This window comes from Nicotiana tomentosiformis, chromosome 7 (assembly GCF_000390325.3).
Source record: "Nicotiana tomentosiformis chromosome 7, ASM39032v3, whole genome shotgun sequence".
NCBI classification, from domain to species: Eukaryota; Viridiplantae; Streptophyta; class Magnoliopsida; order Solanales; family Solanaceae; genus Nicotiana; species Nicotiana tomentosiformis.
Window position 1 is genome coordinate 124,281,848 of NC_090818.1, and position 20,822 is coordinate 124,302,669.

At 38.8% G+C, this 20,822-nt stretch overlaps 1 protein-coding gene across 2 annotated transcripts; it reads right to left on the minus strand.

Annotated features, from left to right (window-relative positions):
* Positions 1–1,898: 1,898 nt before the first annotated feature.
* Positions 1,899–5,045, minus strand: LOC104086912 (protein PSK SIMULATOR 1-like). 2 transcript variants are annotated; one of them, XM_009591263.4, is made up of 2 exons: positions 4,854–5,045; positions 1,899–3,879 (listed from the first exon to the last, which is right to left on the minus strand). In XM_009591263.4, the coding sequence occupies exon 2, from the start codon at positions 3,827–3,829 to the stop codon at positions 2,084–2,086; it is 1,746 nt and encodes a 581-aa protein (XP_009589558.1). In that variant the 5' UTR covers positions 3,830–3,879; positions 4,854–5,045; the 3' UTR covers positions 1,899–2,083. The 2 variants fall into 2 exon arrangements, with proteins under 2 accessions (XP_009589558.1, XP_009589557.1); XM_009591262.4 differs by having other exon boundaries at positions 1,899–3,882.
* Positions 5,046–20,822: the final 15,777 nt, after the last annotated feature.

A 20,822-nucleotide genomic window follows, 5' to 3' on the forward strand; every position in this document is an offset into this window, starting at 1 on the left:
CTTCATCAGGTATACATAATTTCAGCAACTAATCTTCCTAATACTGCCTAAGAATTACTGATTTCAGTTGCGGGCAGAAAGGTTTGAACACAGTTGAGTCCAGTATAATATTGTCGTCCCGTCCCTCTGGTCAAAATAACCTATTTTAGGTAGGCAGTGAATGTCAGATGACACCTCATTTTTAACAGATCTAAGCTTCACTGAAGTAGTAAATAATCAAAGGCTCAAGAGGCCCATGAAGCTGATATCCGAAAGCTACCTCCAATGCTTGCTAGGGTGCGGACGATGATGCACTTAGGCTGGTGGGATTCCATAGAATGAAAAAGGAAAGGGGGTGGTTGGGAAGAAGATGACAGTGGGAGGGGGTGTTTAGAATAAATCTTTTTTGTTTTCAAAACTTCTTTTTGACTATTTGGGCCCAAATGCCACGTATCTCCCTCTTATTTGTCATTTTTGCTAAGTCATTCATGTGTGAATTACACGCACCTTATTATTTTTACTGGTTATGAGTAAAGTGTTCAATAGATCACTTTATATAATGTTAAAGTGTTCAATAGGAAAAACGCTAAATTAAAATATCAAAATGAAAACTAGAGTCAAGTTTAAGGAGCCGTACACCTATTTGGCCTAATTTTTTTCACCGTTGAAGCACACTTTTGGCTTCAACAGTTTGCATTTATTTCACTGTATAATTGAGTTATTGGGATAACCCATGTTTAGAACCAAAAGTGACTTTCCTTTTCTTTTGTTAATACTCTTTTGGCAGTCAGCAACACAGCTCCTCTCTTTAAGATCAAAACTCACCAAATACAAGGTTATCATTTCCATACATTTTTTAGAGTAAGTACATATCTATTTTAAAGTAAGTATCCTCTACATACATTGAACTTAGGATAGATGATCTAGAGAGATGATTTGAGCAGGCGAATCTAGAATCTAGAGTTGGTAGGGTCTGACCAGAGGCACACATACATTTAGGGAGAGGGGTTACCGGCACACAGCTTCGACAAAATTCTATATATACTTACAAATGTCTTTAAGAAATATTCAAATATTAATAAAGGTCACCGTACCAATATTTATGAACAGTAATAAATTTATATTGAGTATAACGATGCTCCCGAGACCATTGAATCCCGGGTCCGCCTCGGGTTCCGACCGAACGTACTATAAAGCACGGTAACTACATCCTTCATATCATAAAGTACACTTTGAGACTCGACCAATATATGTTCACGAGATCCAAAATGCTGCAGTATACAGTCTCACTCACTGTCTATTCCTCTATTAGTACCTGAAACTTCACCCCTTAGGAAACTAACACCAGAACTATAGCATTAAATCTCATTGAGAAAGCAATAACATAAAAACAGTCCAGTTCTAAGCTAAAACTTAAGCATCTGGTAACTTGTAAGATAACAGTTCATAGCCACAAACTAACTAGATGCAGATGCAGTTGACTCGGGGTGTCAATACTCAATAAATTGTTAAGCCTACACTCCGAGTCTTAACATTGTATTAATACAAAAGAATTTTCACGAAGGGGAATCAAAATATGAAAAAGTTAACCCACGAAGATACCGAGTGTCAAATATACTATTTTTTTAAAAAGGCACTATAGTGCACAAAGCATCTCGCATTCACGCAGGGTGCAGGAAAGGGCCGCACCCCAAGGGGTGTGATGTAGACAGCCAACCCTAACGCAAACATTAGTGGTTGCTTCTACGGCTCGAACCCTTAATCTTTAGGACACACAGACACAACTTTACCTAGCGACACAATGTAAATTCCAGCGAAGGGGTGTACCGACATCCCTTGAATACATGTGGCTACATTCACTTACACAAAGTGGCTAAACTTGCATTTATTTGTCAACTAACAAAGTTCAGCAGTATATATAAATCAATAGAACAGCAGAAGTCTTATGCCAACCCGAGGGAATGAACAGTTTGTGTTAGCAGAGGATACCTTAGGCAACAGGAAGAAAGAACTAAAGAAACAAAGAATATACAAACCTCACTACAAACTCAATCAAGCAACAATAAAAGCGTGATTAGTGATTCCGATTAGTCATTTATGTGTATTAATCACGATACATGTGGTATGCACTCGGATTATTATCCTTGTGGAGAAAATACTCACTACTAGCTCTACCACAAGATGACCCCATTAACGGTTTTGCACCAATTTCTCTACCAAATCTTGACAGGTAATTTAGACCCATGAGAAGTTCTACGACCGCTGCTTCAGTTCTTATTTGGTTTGCAAAGTAAAGGGTCTGCACAAGAAGCACATTAGCCCCATAAACCAGTCTTTGTTTCTCAAAGTTTCGTTCCGAATGCCACCTTATCGTGTTATGAGCAAGCGGCGACAACCATTCTAATATCCTTCCCAATGCCAAACTCCACTCCGCTGCAAGTGCAGCATCATAAACGGATGAAGTCAATGATTTGGCAAATACCTTTAACCGACCCCTCAGAGAGTTTTTGACGCTACCGGGCAGCATATTGTATAGGTCATCTCTTGCATCAAGACCAATCAAGTGTGGTGCTGAGGACAGTTTCTCTATAAGTATGATGATATTTGCATACTTGAGTGTCAAAGCAGCATAGCCCAGAGAATCTTGAGGAGCAATTAACAGCTTACGCTTGAAATTGAATAGAGAAGTTTTTGCAAAAATTATGCCATTGGAGGAGGCAGGAACAGGATTCGTGTCTTCAAACTTGTCGTTATCTTTTTGGAAACTGTCATCTGACTTTGAAAGATCGCTGTTAGAAGGCATGCAACTCTCAAGTATTACAGGTGACTCAGTGCCACTGTTTATGCATCCTTTAAAAGGTCCAACATTCGTGAATCGCCTGGATCTCAGTTGTGATGGCTTTCCACAAAAGACAGAGGACTGACGAGCAAGAGATTTTCTATTAGTTGATCTATCTTTATTTCCACTTAGCCCAAGGCTTGAAAATGATCTGCCTAAGGAACCTAAATAGGATTCCGACGTGTTATTTTCAGACGGATAAACAGAGGACAGAGTAAGCGCAGAGATGGACCGGCTGCGATCAAGATAACCATTATCGATGACCTCAAAATGCTTGCTACCTCCAGCAACTCCTGTTTGATTTGTCCCAAATAGGTACTTAACCCTCATGATTATAGTAAAAATAGATCGAAGCAAAAGCCGGACAGTATAGTCATAAGTTCTAACCCAAGGAGACATTTCTCTTAGATTCTTCACTTCCTCTCTTTGCCATATAACTTTTTGCCTAAACTCAAGCAATTTCATCTGACCTGAACTAGCACCGGTCTGCATCCGCCTCAAAGTTTGCTCAAGCTCGGTAAGAACTTCAAGCTCCTGATACAATTGAGTCGTGGCTGCAACAAATCTCTCCATTTTCTTAACCTTCCGGTCCATTTTCTTCAGCCTATATCGCCATGCACACCCATTGAGTTCAATTTCAACTGGATCTTCGAAAATTCGTTCAAGATTGTGATAAACTGGATCATCACATCTCTTACCAAGCGTAGCCACTGATTTCAACAGACATCCCAAATTGTCAATTATCTCAGCAATAGCAAGATCCATAAGATATTCATCATCTTCAGCAACAAGCTTCTGAATACCAAGTGAACATGAGATTTCTTCTCTTAACTTGTCGATTCGCCTGTCGCTTAAACATTGCCACAAGTTAACCACCTTAGACATGAAACCTGCAATTTCAAATGCCAGAATTCCTATCACATGCTTCCTCTCAGTCTCTGAAACCGAGCTCTTTCGCGAAGTTCTCCACAAATTAAACAACGATTCTGTCACCGTTTCAACTCCCATCATTCCCCAGTACAAATACAGAACTAGATTATAATCTCAAGAAATTCATCTACCTGCTGAAAAAAGATGAAAGAACATTAACCACCACGACAATGACCAGACAACTAATTTGAAGAACACTGCTTAAACCCCAAGTATGTGTATTCGCTACGATTATTTGACTAATAGATTTCATTTAATTAATCTAAAGGGGGGAATATACACTCTTTATTTTAAGAAAAACTCACAACTTTAGCAATTTATATTCAGGAAAAAAGGAAAAGAAGAACAACAAATATTCCTTTCTTTCTGATTTTCCATCAGTATTAGAACAACAAGTTTCCAACTAATAGTTAAAATCCCTATTTCGTTCTCTATATTGATCTAAAAGATGTTTGAAACCCTTAAAGATGCAATTTTTATTAATGGAAATAACTAAAGTCTAATAAAAACTACTTTCACTAACATTTTCCACCAATTATTTTTACAAAACTTAAACCATTGAATAAAGCACAAGGCTTTGCCTACTTTGGCTCATCTACTTCCTTTCAAGTTTTAAACAAACTAAAAGAAAAAACTAAAATTAACAGAAATAAATCTAACTCAATATAAATTCATAAATTTAACTACAAAACAACCCCACTATATAGCAATTTGCAGGTTTCATAAGCTCAAAACCTCAAGAAAACAAATACAGAACCCAACATCCAAAATTGACAAAACACACCCAAGAAAATACAAAAGATATCATAAATGGTATCTTTAGATTTAAAAAAGGGTTCTTTAGATTTTCATTATAAAGAAACAAACATAAAAACCATCAAAAATTGCTTTTGGAAAATCAAGATTCACTTTGAGCCATCTTCTTCAAACAATAAATAAATGAATGAATTCTTTGTGACAAGCTGAAGATTAACTATAGTCCCAAGAAATAAAGAATCCATTTTTAGCCATTTTCAGAAAATGAACAGCAAAAAAACAAAACAAAATCTTTATAATGCAGCTAAAAAAGCAACAAAAATTCATAATAAAGAAAGTTGAAACTCACCCTTTAATTGGAAAATGAGAATGGGCTGAAAACTCTGAAGAAACATTGATTCTTTGAGAGAGAGAGAAGAGAAGAGAATGAGAGAGAAACAAAGGTGTGGGGTGAAGGTTTGTAACGTACGCACTACCAGCGCAAAATAGGAAGGACCGTAACAGAAAAGGAGAGAGACGTAGAGTAGTGCTACTTTACACTTAAGAGTAGGGCAGTATAGAACACTAATAAAAGGATTGAGGCTAAAGTTCGCCGTAAGAACCGAGGTAATATAATTTGGATTTAGCTGAGTTTTATGCTTTTTGATTATTCACTTTTACGAGATGCCGCTGTAATTTTCTTGTTTGGCTGTCTATTGGGGGAATTTCATTTAGCATATCCTCGTGGGCTGGTTTTTGATAATATACAAGGGTTCGTTTGGTACGAGAGATAAAGCATAATTAATTTTGGGATAAAATTAGGGGTCGTTTGGTTGAAAAGAAGTTATCACAAGATTAGTTATTCTGAGATTAGTTATTCCATCTTTTTGTGGGATAAAAAAATACTACAATCTCGGGTTAACTAATCACGGGATTAATTATATCGTAATTTTCTCCCAACCAAACATGAGATAAACTCTTCTTAAATTTAATTTCGGGATTAATTATTCTTTATCCCTCATACCAAACGACCCCTTATAGTATAAATAGTCTCGGGATTAGTTATCTCGGGATTGTAGTGACTTTTATCCTTATGGAAGGATGGGACAACTAATCTCAAGATAACTAATCTCGTGATAACTAATTATGGGATAAATTGTTTCCCAACCAAACGCCCCCTAAGAATAAAAGATAATAATTATTGGGGTGTGATGGGTGATAAGTATTTCTTTATCGTTAATTGGAAGTCTTGAGCTCGAGCTTCGAAATTAAAGTCATTTTTAGTCGAAAGTACTTTACCCTCAAAGTGAGACTTCATGAGCTCCAAAGCGGACATTGAACCTCGGTTGAGAGAGAAAAATTTAAGTAAATGAATTGAATAAAAATTCCAGTAGCAGTAGTGTTTTTCTCATGTTCATTATTTTTAAATTTGTATTACTATTTGATGTTGCTTTTGTTTTAGTTTTTATATTATTTTGATGTTGTTATTGTTTCTTTGAACTTTCATCACCTTATTTCATTCTCTATTATATTGTGATTATGCATGCTTTCTTTGAGACGAAGGTATATCGAAAATAGTATTTTTACATGCACAATGTGGAATTATACTCAATAACCTATGTTATTGTTGATGTTGGACTGAATAAAAATTTATGGGCTGTTTGACAATAAATATTTCTTTGTAATTTCAGAGATACTAAGCATATGATGTGTCTAACAATGTTCCTATTACTTCCTTTTTAAAATTTTCCCCCCATTGTTGTTGATTGTGATGATTTGCTTAGTTGGCTGTTCTAGTAATGTGTCTCTTCAAGTTCACATTGAGATTAGTTATGGTTTATATAATAGTTACGTTACAAAACTTGATCAAACATGTGAAGATCGTGTGTCTATTAGGAAGACATCAAGATATGTCATGTCTTAAATCATTGATTTGTCCAACACAAAACTCCTTTTAATCTGTTTAATTAATTAGACATGCCTAGCCCACTTTCAAAAGAATAATAGTTTTACGTATTTAAACAAAAGAATAATAGTTTTACGTATTTAAAAATTGTCTGGTTTCTGCAATGAATGGAAGGAGGAAAATAGAAGGATTATAAACATACTTTGTAGTGCGATTCTTTTATAAACTTAACATTTTAAATATTATTGATATTGTTTACCCTTAAAATCGGATAACAATTGAATTTGTTAGTGGTTTAAAGGATATGCGGATTAACTTGATACTGAACGATAAATTAGATTGCAGTTGGAATAAATAACGATAAATTAACTGCAAACCACACGAATTGGGTAATTTCAGCCTAGAAAAGCTAACCACCCTTGAGTCGAATGTAGTTTTATTGACACCAAGATAACAAAGAAATAAGAATTTAGAGGATAACGGTAACGCATTGCTTATGAGTGTATGTTACTATGTCTTTCATGAATTGCGAGGCCCCCTTTATATATTAGGGGAACCTACTTTTAAGGTATTATTCTATTATTCCATAAAAGGTAAAAAGATCCTTAATTTGTTGACCGTTGGTCCCTTTTTGGTATGTTTCGTGATTTTTGCCGTAATGCCCGGTTAGTTACGGGAATTTGGGACCTTTGTCGGATAAGCTGGCAATATATTCCTTGAGACCGTTATGACCGGGACCGGTTATGACCTCGATAAGCTCGAGTGCAAGTCTGGTGGTTTCGATGGCTAATTCGGTAAGGCAGGAACTGATCTTCGAGATTTTATCACCATCTCTCGATCCCAAATTGTCGTGTTGGATGTTCGGTCAAATCCTGAGTTCGATTTTACCCGTATACAGATAGTCCCCTCATTTTTCGGAGAGTAAATGACGAGAAACGATGTGAGCTCCCGATTTCCTCTTCGATAAATCATGATGTAAGCGATAAAAACAGCTGAAACATCCCATCGGTCCAGTCTTCTAGGCATTAAATATGTGTCAGTTAATGGTCGGCCACTCCAAGACGTGAACCGTCATTTGAAAAACTATAAATACCCTCTCATCTATTCATTTGAACTTTACATTCAAACTCTTTGTTCTTGTGTTTTAAGAAACTTCATCACTCTCACTTTCTAGTTTTCTGGCTCACATTCAAACTTTTTCCCTTTTGGTTTTCTGAAAACTTCCGTAAAAGTTGCTCATTTGCCAACCATACCCTCTTTTACATTAACATCCTCTTTTCTCCACTTTTTTTACTATTTAAAAGCAATGGCAAAGACTTCAAAATATGTTCCCCAAAAAGAAACTCCCTCTGCTTCGCGACCGGTTGTTGAGAAAACTATTTCGTCTGCCGCTGCCGAGGAACCGACACCGGAACCTCCTTTGCAAATGTTTGTCCCTACGGGGTTCCCAACAGGAGCTGATTTCAAGGTCGAGAAAACCTCCTCGGTACCAGGCCGGTGTGAGCCGGTCTCGAGATATATGCTCCGTCACCGATAGTGTCCTTGCCAAGGTCAAGGAAGACTGTAACTGGGCTGATAAGCACGTAGTAATCCTTACGCCCGAGGAAGCGATCACTACCCATGTGGAGGGTTTTTTAAGTGTTTACACTTACCCCTTCACGCTGAGCCCCTTAGATCCGGTCATCATCGCCTTCTGTAAGAGGTACGAGGTGACCCTCGGTCAGATTCATCCTTCATTCTGGAGGATAATAATTCTCCTCCGCTTCTTCGTGAGCAAGATCGAGGGGTAACTCTCTGCTTTCCTAAGTGAATTTTTAATTTACACGTAGATTATTTCGCAAATGACTTAACATTTCTTTTCTTGTTTGTAGGCTTCGGTGCTTCATCACGAGGCTTTTTTGAGGTACCGAGATTACCTAAAACAACTCGAAGCTGGAGTTCGAGAGCTTACTGAAAAGAGACACAACTTTAAACTTCTTAGAGAGCAACTCGAAAGGGAGACTAAGAACCTCCGTGCCGAGCTGGAAGTGGCCCGGAAGGATCATGCTGACTTGGTCGATCAGGTAAAAGTTTTCGAAGTATGTGATGATGAACTTGATTCGGTGACTGATGGTCAAAACCCGCAGGTCCAGCAAAAACTCGATTGGATTGCTCAGCTCCGAGCTGAAATGGATATAGTCAAAGCTGAGACCGATGAATGGAGAGGCAAAATGGATCATTTGGCCTCGGAAAAAGAGGTTGTTCGGGCCGAAATCCAGCTAATAGCGGCAAAGGAAAAGGCCGAGGTCAGACAAAAAAGGTTGAGGAGCTTCAATCTCGGCTCAGTTCGGCAGTCGAGATCGAGATAATCTGGTCAAGGAGCTTAAAATGGCCAAGTCAGAGGTCGTCGTGGCCAAGTCCGAAGCTGCTAAAATGGTGGCAGTACAAGGTCGATGCCGAAGCTGCTCAAGACCAATCAAAAAATATAGTCGAGCATATGAAATGGCAATCTCGAAGACAAGCCCTCAAGAAAGTTCACACTCGGGGTTTTGACTTATCGGCCGAGATCAAAAATGCGAAGGTGGTTGAAGCCGAGGCCAGGAAGCTGGCCTATCCCGAGGAGGAGGATTCCAAGGACTCAAGCGGGTCCGAGGATGGAGAAGACCCCCGGATCCCAGTGACTAGGAGGGCTTCGGCCAAGATCAAGCCGCTTCTATTTGATTTTATTTCTTTTTGTACTTAGTACTTTGTGTTAAGGCCGCTCGGCCTTTGTAAAGACATACTTCATAAATACAAACTTTCTATTTCTTTTTGATAATTCTCGAGTTCTTCCTTTGCTTTTCCTTTTTATATTTTGCAAATATTGGAATGCCTTGGCATTAAATAGTCATGTTCGGAGTTCCGAACAAGCTTTGCCTTCAATTTCATTATCTCTTAAGGCATCTCGGGATACGGTATGTCCGGAAACTTTTCCCCGAAATACTTATACTTTTTAGGATATGACTTGCCGAGAGTATGTTTTGCTCAGGTTTTCGTCAAATCTTGTAACCTCGGGTTTTGTTAACCCGGGAATGGCCTTAGCCTTTAGTTCGGGAAATGTCAAATAAGTTTCATGCCCTCGGATTTTTATATCTCGAGATGGCCATAGCCTTTTTATTCGGGCAACACCAAATAAGCTTTGTGCCCTTAGGTTTCGTTAACCAGAATGGCCATAACCTTTTAATTTGGGCAATGCCAAATAAGCTTTGTGCCCTCGGGTTTTATTAACCCGGAACGACCTTAGCCTTTTAATTTGGGTAATGTTAAATAAGCTTCATGCCCTCGGGTTTCGTTAACTCGGAATGGTCGTAGCCTTTTAATTCGGGCAATGCCAAATACGTTTCGTGCCCTCGGGTTTTGTTAACCCGTAATGGCCTTAGCCTTTTAATTTGGGCAATGCTAAATAAGCTTCATGCCCTCGGGTTTAGTTAACCCGGAATAGCCGTAGCCTTTTAATTTAGGCAATGCCTAAGTGGCAGTCCTCGAGTGAAGCGGTTCTTGGGCTCGATGTCTTCGGGGAACCAAACAAAAAACTTTTTGAGAGGGCGGGAATTTTTATTCAAAAGGCATAGACTTCCTTTCAATTTTGTGCGTAGTGTACAAAGTTAAACCTGTATTTTGTGTCCGGGCTCGGGTGATCTATGTGGGCACGGTTCAATCGACCGTTTGGCCTCTACAGAAAATCTTATTATTGAGCGAGCCTAGACTGTCCGAGCACAAAAATAAAAAATCATTCCCCTCGGATTATGCCCCTTAGTGTTCGGGGTTTGTCGTAGATAAGCCTCGAATACTGCTGACTTCGATTCTAAGTTAGCACAATTTCATTGTTGCCTCGTTAAAAACCTTTCCGAAAAACCCATTTGGGACAAAATCGGATCAAGGGGGAAAAGAGTGCAACACGTGCTTTCAGGACTAAAAAATTGTATTGGGTACCTGCAAGTGTTAATTAAAAGTGTAGCTTAGTAAAAAAAGATGGTCGGGGTTGTAACTTATCAATAATATCGCTTCAAGCGGGTTATGTTCCAGTTATTCGGTAATTGTCCATCGTTCATTATTCCGAGTTTGTATGACCCTTTTTCCAGCGATCTTAATAATCTGATACGGGCCTTCCAGTTCGGTCCCAATTTTCCTTCGTTCGGATTTTGAGTGTTTAACTTGACCTTCCTCAATATCAAGTCCCCGATATTGAAGTGTCGAAGGTTGGCTCTTCGGTTGTAATATCTCTCGATTCGTTATTTCTGGGCTGCCATTCGAATGAGAGTGGCATCACGTCTCTCGTTCAGGGCCTTCCAGTTCAGGGTCTCGTTATTTATTTCTTCGGCAGCGTATCGGAACCTGAGACTCGGTTTTCCAACTTCGATAGGTATCATAGCTTCGGTGCCATAAACTAGTGAGAACGGGGTAGCCCCGGTACTTAGATTTCGAAGTCGTACGATATGCCCACAGGACTTCGGGCGGGATTTCCTTCCATTTTTCTTTGGCATCGATCAACATCTTTTTGAGGTTTTGGATTATGGTTTTATTTGTGGATTCTACTTGTCTGTTCCCACTAGAGTGGTAGGGAGTTGATAAGATCCTTTTGATCTTATGTTTTTCGAGAAACTTGCTTACTCTGCTGCCAATAAACTGTTTCCCATTGTCGCACACTATTTCGGCCGGTATTCCGAATCGACATATGATATGGCCCAGATAAAATCGATGACCTCCTTCTCCCTGACCTTCTCATATGCTTGGGCTTCCACCCATTTAGAAAAATAGTCATTCATAAACAAAATAAATTGGACCTTACCGAGTGCTCGTGGAAGCAGGCCAACGATGTCCATCCCCCATTTCATGAATGGCCATGGTGAAAGACCGAATGTAGCAGCTCTACGGCTCGATGAATCATCGGAGTGTGCCTTTGTCATTCATCACATCTTCGTACGAATTCCTTTGCATCTTTTTCCATGTCGACCTAGTAGTAACCGACCCTGATTATTTTTCGGACCAGTGCTTCGGTACCTGAATGATTTCCACATGTGCCTTCGTGAATTTCCCTCAAAATGTATTCGGTATCTCCTGGTCCCAAACATATCGTGATCGTTCCATCGAACGTTCTTCTAACTAAGGTTCCATCCTCGGACAAACTAAACTGGGCTACCTTTGTACGTAGGGCCCTCGATTCCTTTGGATTCGAGGGCAATTTTCTGATTTTTAGATATTCTATGTATTTGTTTCTCCAATCCCATGTTAGGCTCATTGTGTTTATTTCGGCATGGCCCTCTCCGACTACCGATTTTATTAGTTGTACAACTGCCTTTGAATTGAGCTCATTGTCTTCTACCGATAATCCCAAATTAGCAAGGGCATCAGCCTCATTGTTTTGATCTCGAGGCACGTGTTGTAGAGTCCATTCCTTGAATCGGTGTAGTGTTACCTGTTATTTATCTAGGTATCTATGCATTCGTTCTTCTCTTACCTCGAAGGTCCCATTAACTTGGTTTACCACAAGGAATGAATCGCACCTAGCTTTGATCACTTCCGCCCCCAAACTTTTGGCTAGTTCGAGACCTACAATCATGGCCTCATATTCGGCCTCATTATTAGTCAATCTTATGGTTCTAATAGATTGTCTAACTATATTACCTTTTGGTGGTTTTAACACGATGCCAAGTCCGGACCTCTTCGCGTTCGAGGCCCCATCTGTAAAGAGGTCCCAGATCCCCGAAGAAGTCCCCGAGTTTAATAATAACTCTCTTTCGACTTCGGGTACCAGTGCCGGCATAAAATCGGCCACAAAGTCGGCCAGAATTTGGGATTTAATGGTGGTTCAGGGCCGATATTCAATGTCGTACCCGCTGACCTCAATGGCCCACTTGGCTAACCGTCCCGAGAGTTCGGGTTTATGTATTATATTTCTCAATGGGTAAGTAGTTACAACACGTATGGGGTGGCACTGAAAATACGGTTTCAACTTCCTAGAGGCGCTTAGAAAGGCAAGCGCCAATTTCTCTAGGTAAGGGTATCTAGTTTCGGCCTCACCTAAAGCTCTGCTAACATAGTAAATTGGGAATTGCGTACCTTTTTCTTCTCGGACCAGGACTCCACTTACCGCTATCTTCAAGACCGCCAAATATAGGTATAGTTGTTCGTGTATCTTCGGTGTGTGGAGCAGCGATGGGCTTGATAGATATTTCTTGAGCTCTTCCAAGGCTCGTTGGCATTCCGGAGTCCATGAGAAATCACTCTTTTTCTTCAATAATGAGAAGAATCGATGACTTTTATCGGAGGACCTCGAGATGAATTGCCCCAGAGCGGCTATGCGCCCGATTAGCCTCTGCACGACCTTTACGTTATCTACGACTGTTATATCTTCGATGGCTTTGATCTTATCGGGTTTAATCTCGATTCCTCAGTTGGATACCATGAATCCGAGGAATTTACCCGATCCAACTCCGAATGCACATTTCTCCGGGTTCAGCTTCATGTTGTATTTTTTCAATATGTTGAAGGTTTCCTACAAGTGTTTTAAATGGTTCTCTGCTTGCAGGGACTTAACCAACATATCGTTAATGTAAACTTTCATTGATTTTCCTATTTGTTCTTCGAACATCCGGTTTACTAGGCGTTGGTAAGTGGCACCGATATTTTTTAACCCGAATGGCATTACGTTATAGCAATATGTGCCGTATTTAGTGATAAAGGAGGTTTTTTCTTGATCATCCAGGTTCATCCATATTTGGTTGTACCCGGAGTAGGTATCGAAAAAACTAAGGATCTCGTTGCTGGCTGTGGCATCGATCATGCCATCGATGTTGGGTAATGGGAAGGAGTCTTTGGGACATGCTCTATTCAAATCCTTATAGTCTATACACATTCTTAATTTATCCCCTTTCTTGGGAAATACCACTATGTTTGCTAACCAATTCGAGTATTTAACTTCCCGAACAGACCCTATTTTAAGAAGTTTAGATACCTCGTCCTTGATGAAAGCATGTTTGACCTCGGACTGGGGCCTCCTCTTCTACTTGACCGGGTGGAACTTTGGATCCAAGCTTAGCTTGTGAGTGGTTATTTCCGGTGGTATCCCTGTCATATTGAGGTAGGACCAAGATAAACAATCTTTGTTAGCTATAAGAAATTGAATGAGTTTTTTTCCTGAGCTCGGGGTTTAACCGCGTGCCCAGGTATACAATTCGATCGGGCGAGTGTTCACTTAGTAAGACTTGCTCCAGTTCCTCGACCATTGATTTTGTAACGTCGGACTCATCGGGGGTTAAGAAAGACCTGGCACTCCGTAGTCGTCACCCTCGTCTATTCCCCGCTCCTCCGATTCTCTCGAGGTTGGTATCGGTGATTGCTATTTGGCCCCATTTTTTATCACCGGATCAGTACCCTTAGATACCGAGAGAGTGGATGTCGAGATCGCCTCATCGACAACAAACATCTCCCTTGCGGCCGGTTGTTCCCCGTACACTATTTTGGTTCCTTTGAGCGTCGGGAATTTCAGCACCTGGTGTAATGTAGAGGGTATTGCTCTTATATTATGAATCCATGGCCTTCCAAGCAAAGCGTTGTATCTCATGTCCCCTTCGATTACATAGAACTTGGTTTCCTGAATGGTTCCGGTGACGTTTACCGGTAATGTTATTTCCCCTTTTGTGGTCTCACAGGCCATATTGAACCCATTTAGGATTCGGACTGTAGGTATGATCTGACCTTGTAGGCTGAGTTGTTCCACACCCTCGATCTCATGATGTTGGCCGAGCTACCTGGATCAATCAATACACGTTTAATTTGATATTTATTTATGAGTATCAATATTACCAGTGCATCATTATGGGGATGTACGATTCCTTCTACATCTCTATCATTGGACGACAAGGTCCCTTCCGGTAGATAATCTCTAGTCCATTTTTCCCTTATGATTAAAAGTTTGGTGCGCTTCAACATCGGTCCTTGAGGAATGTCGACCCCACCGATGATCATGTTTATGACGTGCTGAGGTTCTTCTGGTTCGGTTCGTTTATTCGAATCTCTGTTCATGGTTCTTGGCCCGATCACTGAGGAATTCTCGGAGATGCCCGTTGTTGAATAGTCGGGCTATTTCTTCCCTTAATTGTCGACAGTCTTCCGTTCTGTGCCTGTGAGTGCCATGATATTTGCATATAAGGTTAGGATCCCTTTGGGCTGGATCGGATTGCAAAGGTCAGGGCCATTTGATATCTTTGATGTGTCCGATGGTGGACATGATAGCAGAGGCATCGACGCCTAAATTACACTCTGATAGCCTCGGTGCTTCTTTAGGCCCGATGGGCTTGTCGAAGCTGTTTTTGCCCATGAGTCCTCGGTTGTTCTGTCCTCGGTCATTCCTTCTTTCATTTCTTATAGGGTTTCTCCCGAATCTACTACTTCTTCGATCCCTATAATACAGTTGATACCGATCCCGGTTTGATTTAGGTTTGTGATTGGTATCTCTCTTGACTCGGTCTATGATCCTGACGGGGTTTACGGATCCAGAAGGGGTCCCGAGTTGGTCATACTCAACCCTGATTTTTGATTGATACTGGTTATGGACGTCGGTCCAAGTGATGGCTGGATATTCTACCAAGTTCTGTTTCAACTATTGTGAAGGCAATGAGCTTCGAATGTTGAGTCCTTGGGTGAAAGCCTGAACGGCCCAATCGTCCGCGACCGGGGGCAAATCCATCTATTCTATTTGGAATCGAGAAACGAACTCTCTGAACATCTCGTTATCCCTCTACTTTACTTTGAAAAGGTCTGACTTCCTGGTCTCGACCTTTATAACACCGGCGTGTGCTTTTACGAAGGAATCTGCAAGCATAGCAAACAAGTTAACAGAATTAGGAGAAATGTTGTGGTACCATATCATAGCTCCCTTTGACAGGGTCTCTCCGAATTTTTTCAACAAGACAGACTCGATCTTATCATGTTCCAAGTCGTTCCCTTTGATGGCGCATGTATAAGAGGTTACATGCTCGTTTGGGTTGGTCGTTCCATTTACTTAGGGATTTCGGGCATGCGAAACTTTTTGGGGATCGGCTTCGGAGCCACGCTCAGGGGAAAAGACCTTTGAATAAATTTCTTGAAATCTAGGCCCTTCAATATCGGGGGTGCTCCTGGGATATGGTCGACCCTGGAATTATATATTTCCACCTTTTTATCATTGGCTTCGATTTTCTTTTCCCCGGTTTCTATCCGTTTCGTCAATTCTTCGAGCAATTTCAGGATTTCGAGGTTAGTCACCGATTCAATCTCACTCGTTTTTTCCGAGATTGGTTTGTTTTATTGGATGGCTTCCCGGGGGAGCTCGAGTTCATTACTGCTCAGTGTTCGACCTTGGTTCTGCAACTGAGCTATCGCCGTCTGTTGAACCTATAGCATTTCGAAGATCATACGCAGGTTGATCCCATCATTTTTGCCGTTGTGAGTGTTTTGGGCAAACAAATGCACTTCCCTGCACACGCTGTTTTCGGGGTCGGTAGGCTGGCTTGTGTCGATGGCCATATGCGAACATGCGTCGATGGGAACCACCACCGGGATTCTACCAAGATCGGCCAGTGTTGCCTCGTTACCGAGCGCTGCATTGTTATTCCTGTCGTGGTGGCCGGATTTTGTGTCTATGTTTAAAGGGACAAGCTGTGGGTTTGACATTTCGATCCTGACCTGAAATCATAAACACTTCAAAGAATAAGTGTAAAATAGGATGTGTTATGAAGAGTCGTATCAAATTGCCGCTATTATCCTAAGCCCCACGGTGGGCGCCAAACTGTTTATCCTCAAAATCGGATAATAATTAAATTCGTTAGTGGTTTAAAGGATATGCGGATTAATTTGATACTGAACGATAAATTAGATTGCAATGAAATAAAATAACGAAAAATTAACTGCAAACCATACAGATGGGTAATTTTGGCCTAGGAAAGCTGACCACCCTTGAGTCGAATATACTTTGATTGACACCAAGATAACAAAGAAATAAGAATTTATAGGATAACGGTAATGTATTGCTTATGAGTGTATGTTACCATGTCTTTCATGAATTGTGAGGCCCCCTTTATATATTAGGGGGATTCTACTTTTAAGGTATTATTCTATTATTCCATAAAAGGTAAAAAGGTCCTTGATTTGTTGACCCTTTTTTAGTATGTTCCGTGATTTTCGCCGTAATGCCCGGTTAGTTACGGAAATTTCGGACCCCTGTCGGATAAGCTGGCAATATATTCCTTGAGACCATTATGACCGGGACCGGTTATGACCTCGATAAGCTCGAGGGCAAATCTGGTGGTTCCGATGGCTAATTCGGTAAGACAGGAACCGATCTTCGGGATTTTATCACCATCTCTCGATCCCAAATTGTCGTGTTGGATGCTCGATCAAATCCTAAGTTCGATTTTACACGTATACAGATATAGTAGATAATTATTACATATTTAATATCAAGAAGCGATAAAAGATCACATCCAATTGAATAGATAGCTTTCGTCGCATCATAAAAATTCTTGCACTAGCACTTTGAAGTTTTTGCAGTGTTGAGGGTGGAAGATTTATCGATCTACAACTTACATGAAGCGAGAGAAAGACCAATCGAATTGTCATCAGTATGATGTAAATAGTAATTTTCAAAGTCGAAGGTAGTTTTGTTCATTATTAATAAAATAGTTTTATTTATAATAGTTGGAGATATATTTTGAAATATTTAAAAATATTTTTGAATAAAATAAGCCAAAATACATGTTCATGGTCTCTTAAAGAAAAATGCATTTAAAAATACACATGAGAAAGAGAGAAGAAAGAAGAAATATTGTGGTTAACTTTAGCGAAAAGAATTTTAAAATTAAGTAAACAAGAAGGTACTTCCTATTGACTAATAAACTTCAGATTTTAGTCAAATCAATAACTTTAAGTTGATGAAGCATGTTTAAAGATTAAAAAAAAAAAAATACTAAAAGAAGGATTAAAAGTAGCTCAAGACATTATAAAATGACGTCATCCTTGACCTCTATAGAAATATTTGTAAAATTTACGAGTGTTTAGACCAAGTTATAGTATTAATTTACCATAGTTAGGTAATTTAATGAGGCAAAATATGTAACAAATAATCATGATTTACGAAATCTTTTTTGCACAAACAATTATTCTTAGAGATGTTATTTAGAGATTAGCCAATATTTATTTTGTCCTAGAATTTTGAACTAAAACTTTTAACTTCGGAACAAAAATTAAACTAAAAAACATAAATTCGAGATGCACTAACTAATTCCTAAATAGCTGTCCTTCAGAGTAGCTGTCTGTAGGGGTGTTTGTCGGTCGGTATGGTACGGTATTTAGACATTTCGGTTCGGTATTCGGTTTCTTAAAATGTTATACCAATACCGTACCTAATTAAGTTCGGTATGGTTCGGTTTCGGTTTATTCGGTTCGGTAACTTCGATGTATTCAGTTTGAATACTAACTAGTGCATAGAGTCATATACTGTAATATTCTTAATTAAAGTACTCAAAAGTACAAAACTAAAAATATTTGTTGACAAAAATTTTGTTCAAAACTAGCAAATATCAACCCAGAGAGAGAAAACTGTACATAAAAGAATAATTTTGATCATTAGAAATGTCTTATTACTTGCTTAGAGTTAATTGATGAACTTAGAGAATAAAGAAAAGTAAAATTTTAGATTTTTTATATTTATGTTATAATTAATAATATGTGTATAGTGTAATATAATATATATTTCAGTACGGTATCGGTATTTCGGTATTTCATTTTAAAATGTCAAATACCATATCTAATACCAATTTTTTTTAAATTTAAATCAAATATCATACCGAATACCAAAATATTGAATATCAAATATCAATTTTTTTGATTTCGATATGATAATTCGGTATTTACCAAATTATGCACGGCACTAAGGGTCTGGTGTTATTTCTACGGATATCTTTTGGAATCAAAGTCTACCAATACGTGTAGCTGCTTATTTGTTTTTTTGGTTAGTTTAATAAATTAGCAAATAGCATAATTATTACAAAGAAATAATGTCAAGGAGAAAAAACTACTTTAGAGAACTAGCCTTGTTGGGTCGGCCGTCCTTATCTAAGATTCTGCATATCGCATTCCCTTTATTTTAGGTGAATGTATTTAGAACGGCGGCGAACAGCTTGGCCTTTTGGAATTTCTAATTTCTTCTTGAATAAAAAAAGCAAAAATATACTAGAAGTATAGGGAAAAAATAGTTTCAATTATAAATATACTATTATAGAGCTGTCAATATGGGCCGGATCGGGCTAGCCCAGCCTCATTTATATGGGCTTTAACAATTGACGGGCTGGACTAGACTAGCCTATAATTTTGATGGGCCTTATAATGGTTAGCCCACCCAGCCTTATGTGGGCGCCTATGGGCCGGCCCATCATTTTTTAAAATATAATTTTATATTTTTTCTTTAAGTACTAACCTAGAAAAAGATAAATATTTAAAAGTTAAAACATATCTTATTGGAAAATTTTCGCAAAACTTAATAACTTTTTATTGTATTCCAATATATCACAATAAACTAAAAAGTAAAAGACAAGACTATATTTCATTCACTAAAAGTCATAACTCAAACAAACTATTCAAGAGAACGTCCATGATGCTTATGGTATATCCAACACATCATCTTCATCAAACACTTTTGAATCCGTTTGTGACAAGATTGTCTTAACATTTTTATTTTCATCTACATCTACAATTTATATGCAATATTAATTAGTTAAATATTAAGAATAATTAAATTTTAAAACTAATAATATTCAAATTCACATAAAAAAAATATTACCAGTTTGAGTTTGGAAAAAGTCGTGCAACCAATTTTGAGTAGTAACAAGTGTTTGGACATTTTCATGATAGATGCAACTTCTGTACTTGGTAAGAACACACCAACCAATGCTAAATGTTGATTCTGATGCTACAGTATCATATACTTTTTATATTTTATATATTTTAAATAAATATTTTTATTAGGCCCACGGGCCGGTCCAACCCAGCCTTAGTTGTAACGACCCGATCGCTCGTTTTGAGCTCTAGCGCGTCATTCGGAGGTTTGAGGCCTTGAGTAGTTTCACTTCAGGTATTATGACTTGTACATGTGATCGAAATTGAATTATGAGAAATTTGGAGTTGATTCGGAAGGAAAATTCTAATTTCGGAACTTTAAGTTGGAATAATAGACTATGGTTTGACTTTTGAATAAACGATCTCGGAATCGGAATTTGAAGGTTCCAATAGGTTCGTATGATGATTTTGGACTTGGGCGTATGTTCGGGTTGAGTATCGGGTGGTCCGGAAGTATTTCGGCGCTTAATATGGAAAGTTGGCATTTTGAAGGTTTTAGAATTTCTTAAGTTTGATTTTAAGTAGACTTTGGTGTTATCGATGTCCGTTTGAGGTTCCGAACCTTGGAATAGGTTCGTATCGTGATTTATGACTTGTGCATAAAGTTTGGAGTCATTCTGGGGTTTGAATTCTAGAGCTCCGTTTGAGGTGATTTTCACGGCGTTGTTTTCGTATCAACAAGGGGGTAAATATATGACCTTTATTTGGATGATTATCCATGATTATTTTCGTTGGTTATTATTTTTATCCGTATTTGGATTGTAAAAATTGAGATTTTGAGCCCCAAAGTAGAGAAATGGTAAATCCTTAATTTGAGGGTCGATTTATGTACGAAATTGGATGATTTTCTGGATATACACCATATGAGTTATGGGTAATATTTATTTTCAATAATTTTCAAAATACGGGCACATGTACCCGATGGTTGACTTTATTGACTTTTCGAGCGGAGTTGAAAATTATTATAAATTGATTAATTATAAGCATTGGAGTATATTTTGATTGATTTGCACGTTGTTTGACTAGTTTCGGGACATTTGGCTTTGAGTTAAGGTGTTAGAGAAGCGTTGGAGCAGGTTATGGAACTTCGAAGCGAGGTAATTCCCCTGTCTAACCTTGTGAGAGGGAAACTACCCCTAGGTGATGGAATTGTTATGTGCTATTAGTTGTGGGTGCTATGTACGCACGAGGTTATGAGAGTCCGTACATATCTAAAATATGTTTATGTCCGGGTAGACTTAGGACTTTACCATGTAATATTTGAAATATTTGAATTCATTCTGCTAGCTTAATTAATTAAAATTATAATTGAACATGATTTAGAAATATATACATATATATTAGGCCGAGCTTTATTACCTTGAGTTGTTGGCAAGTTATTTGAGAAACGGTAAAGGTTATACTCACTTTGTGTTCATATACTATACCGTAAGCTCGCGTCTCGTAATTCGATAATTCCTTTCCTTTATTGTGGAGCGGGCCGAACACCTCAGCAGGATTATGTACCACACTCTCATGGGAGCAGGTCGTTCGTCTCGGCAG

Bases quoted from the DNA above. Each gene is read 5' to 3' on its own strand.
- LOC104086912 (XM_009591263.4), bottom strand. From the start codon at position 3,829: ATGATGGGAGTTGAAACGGTGACAGAATCGTTGTTTAATTTGTGGAGA.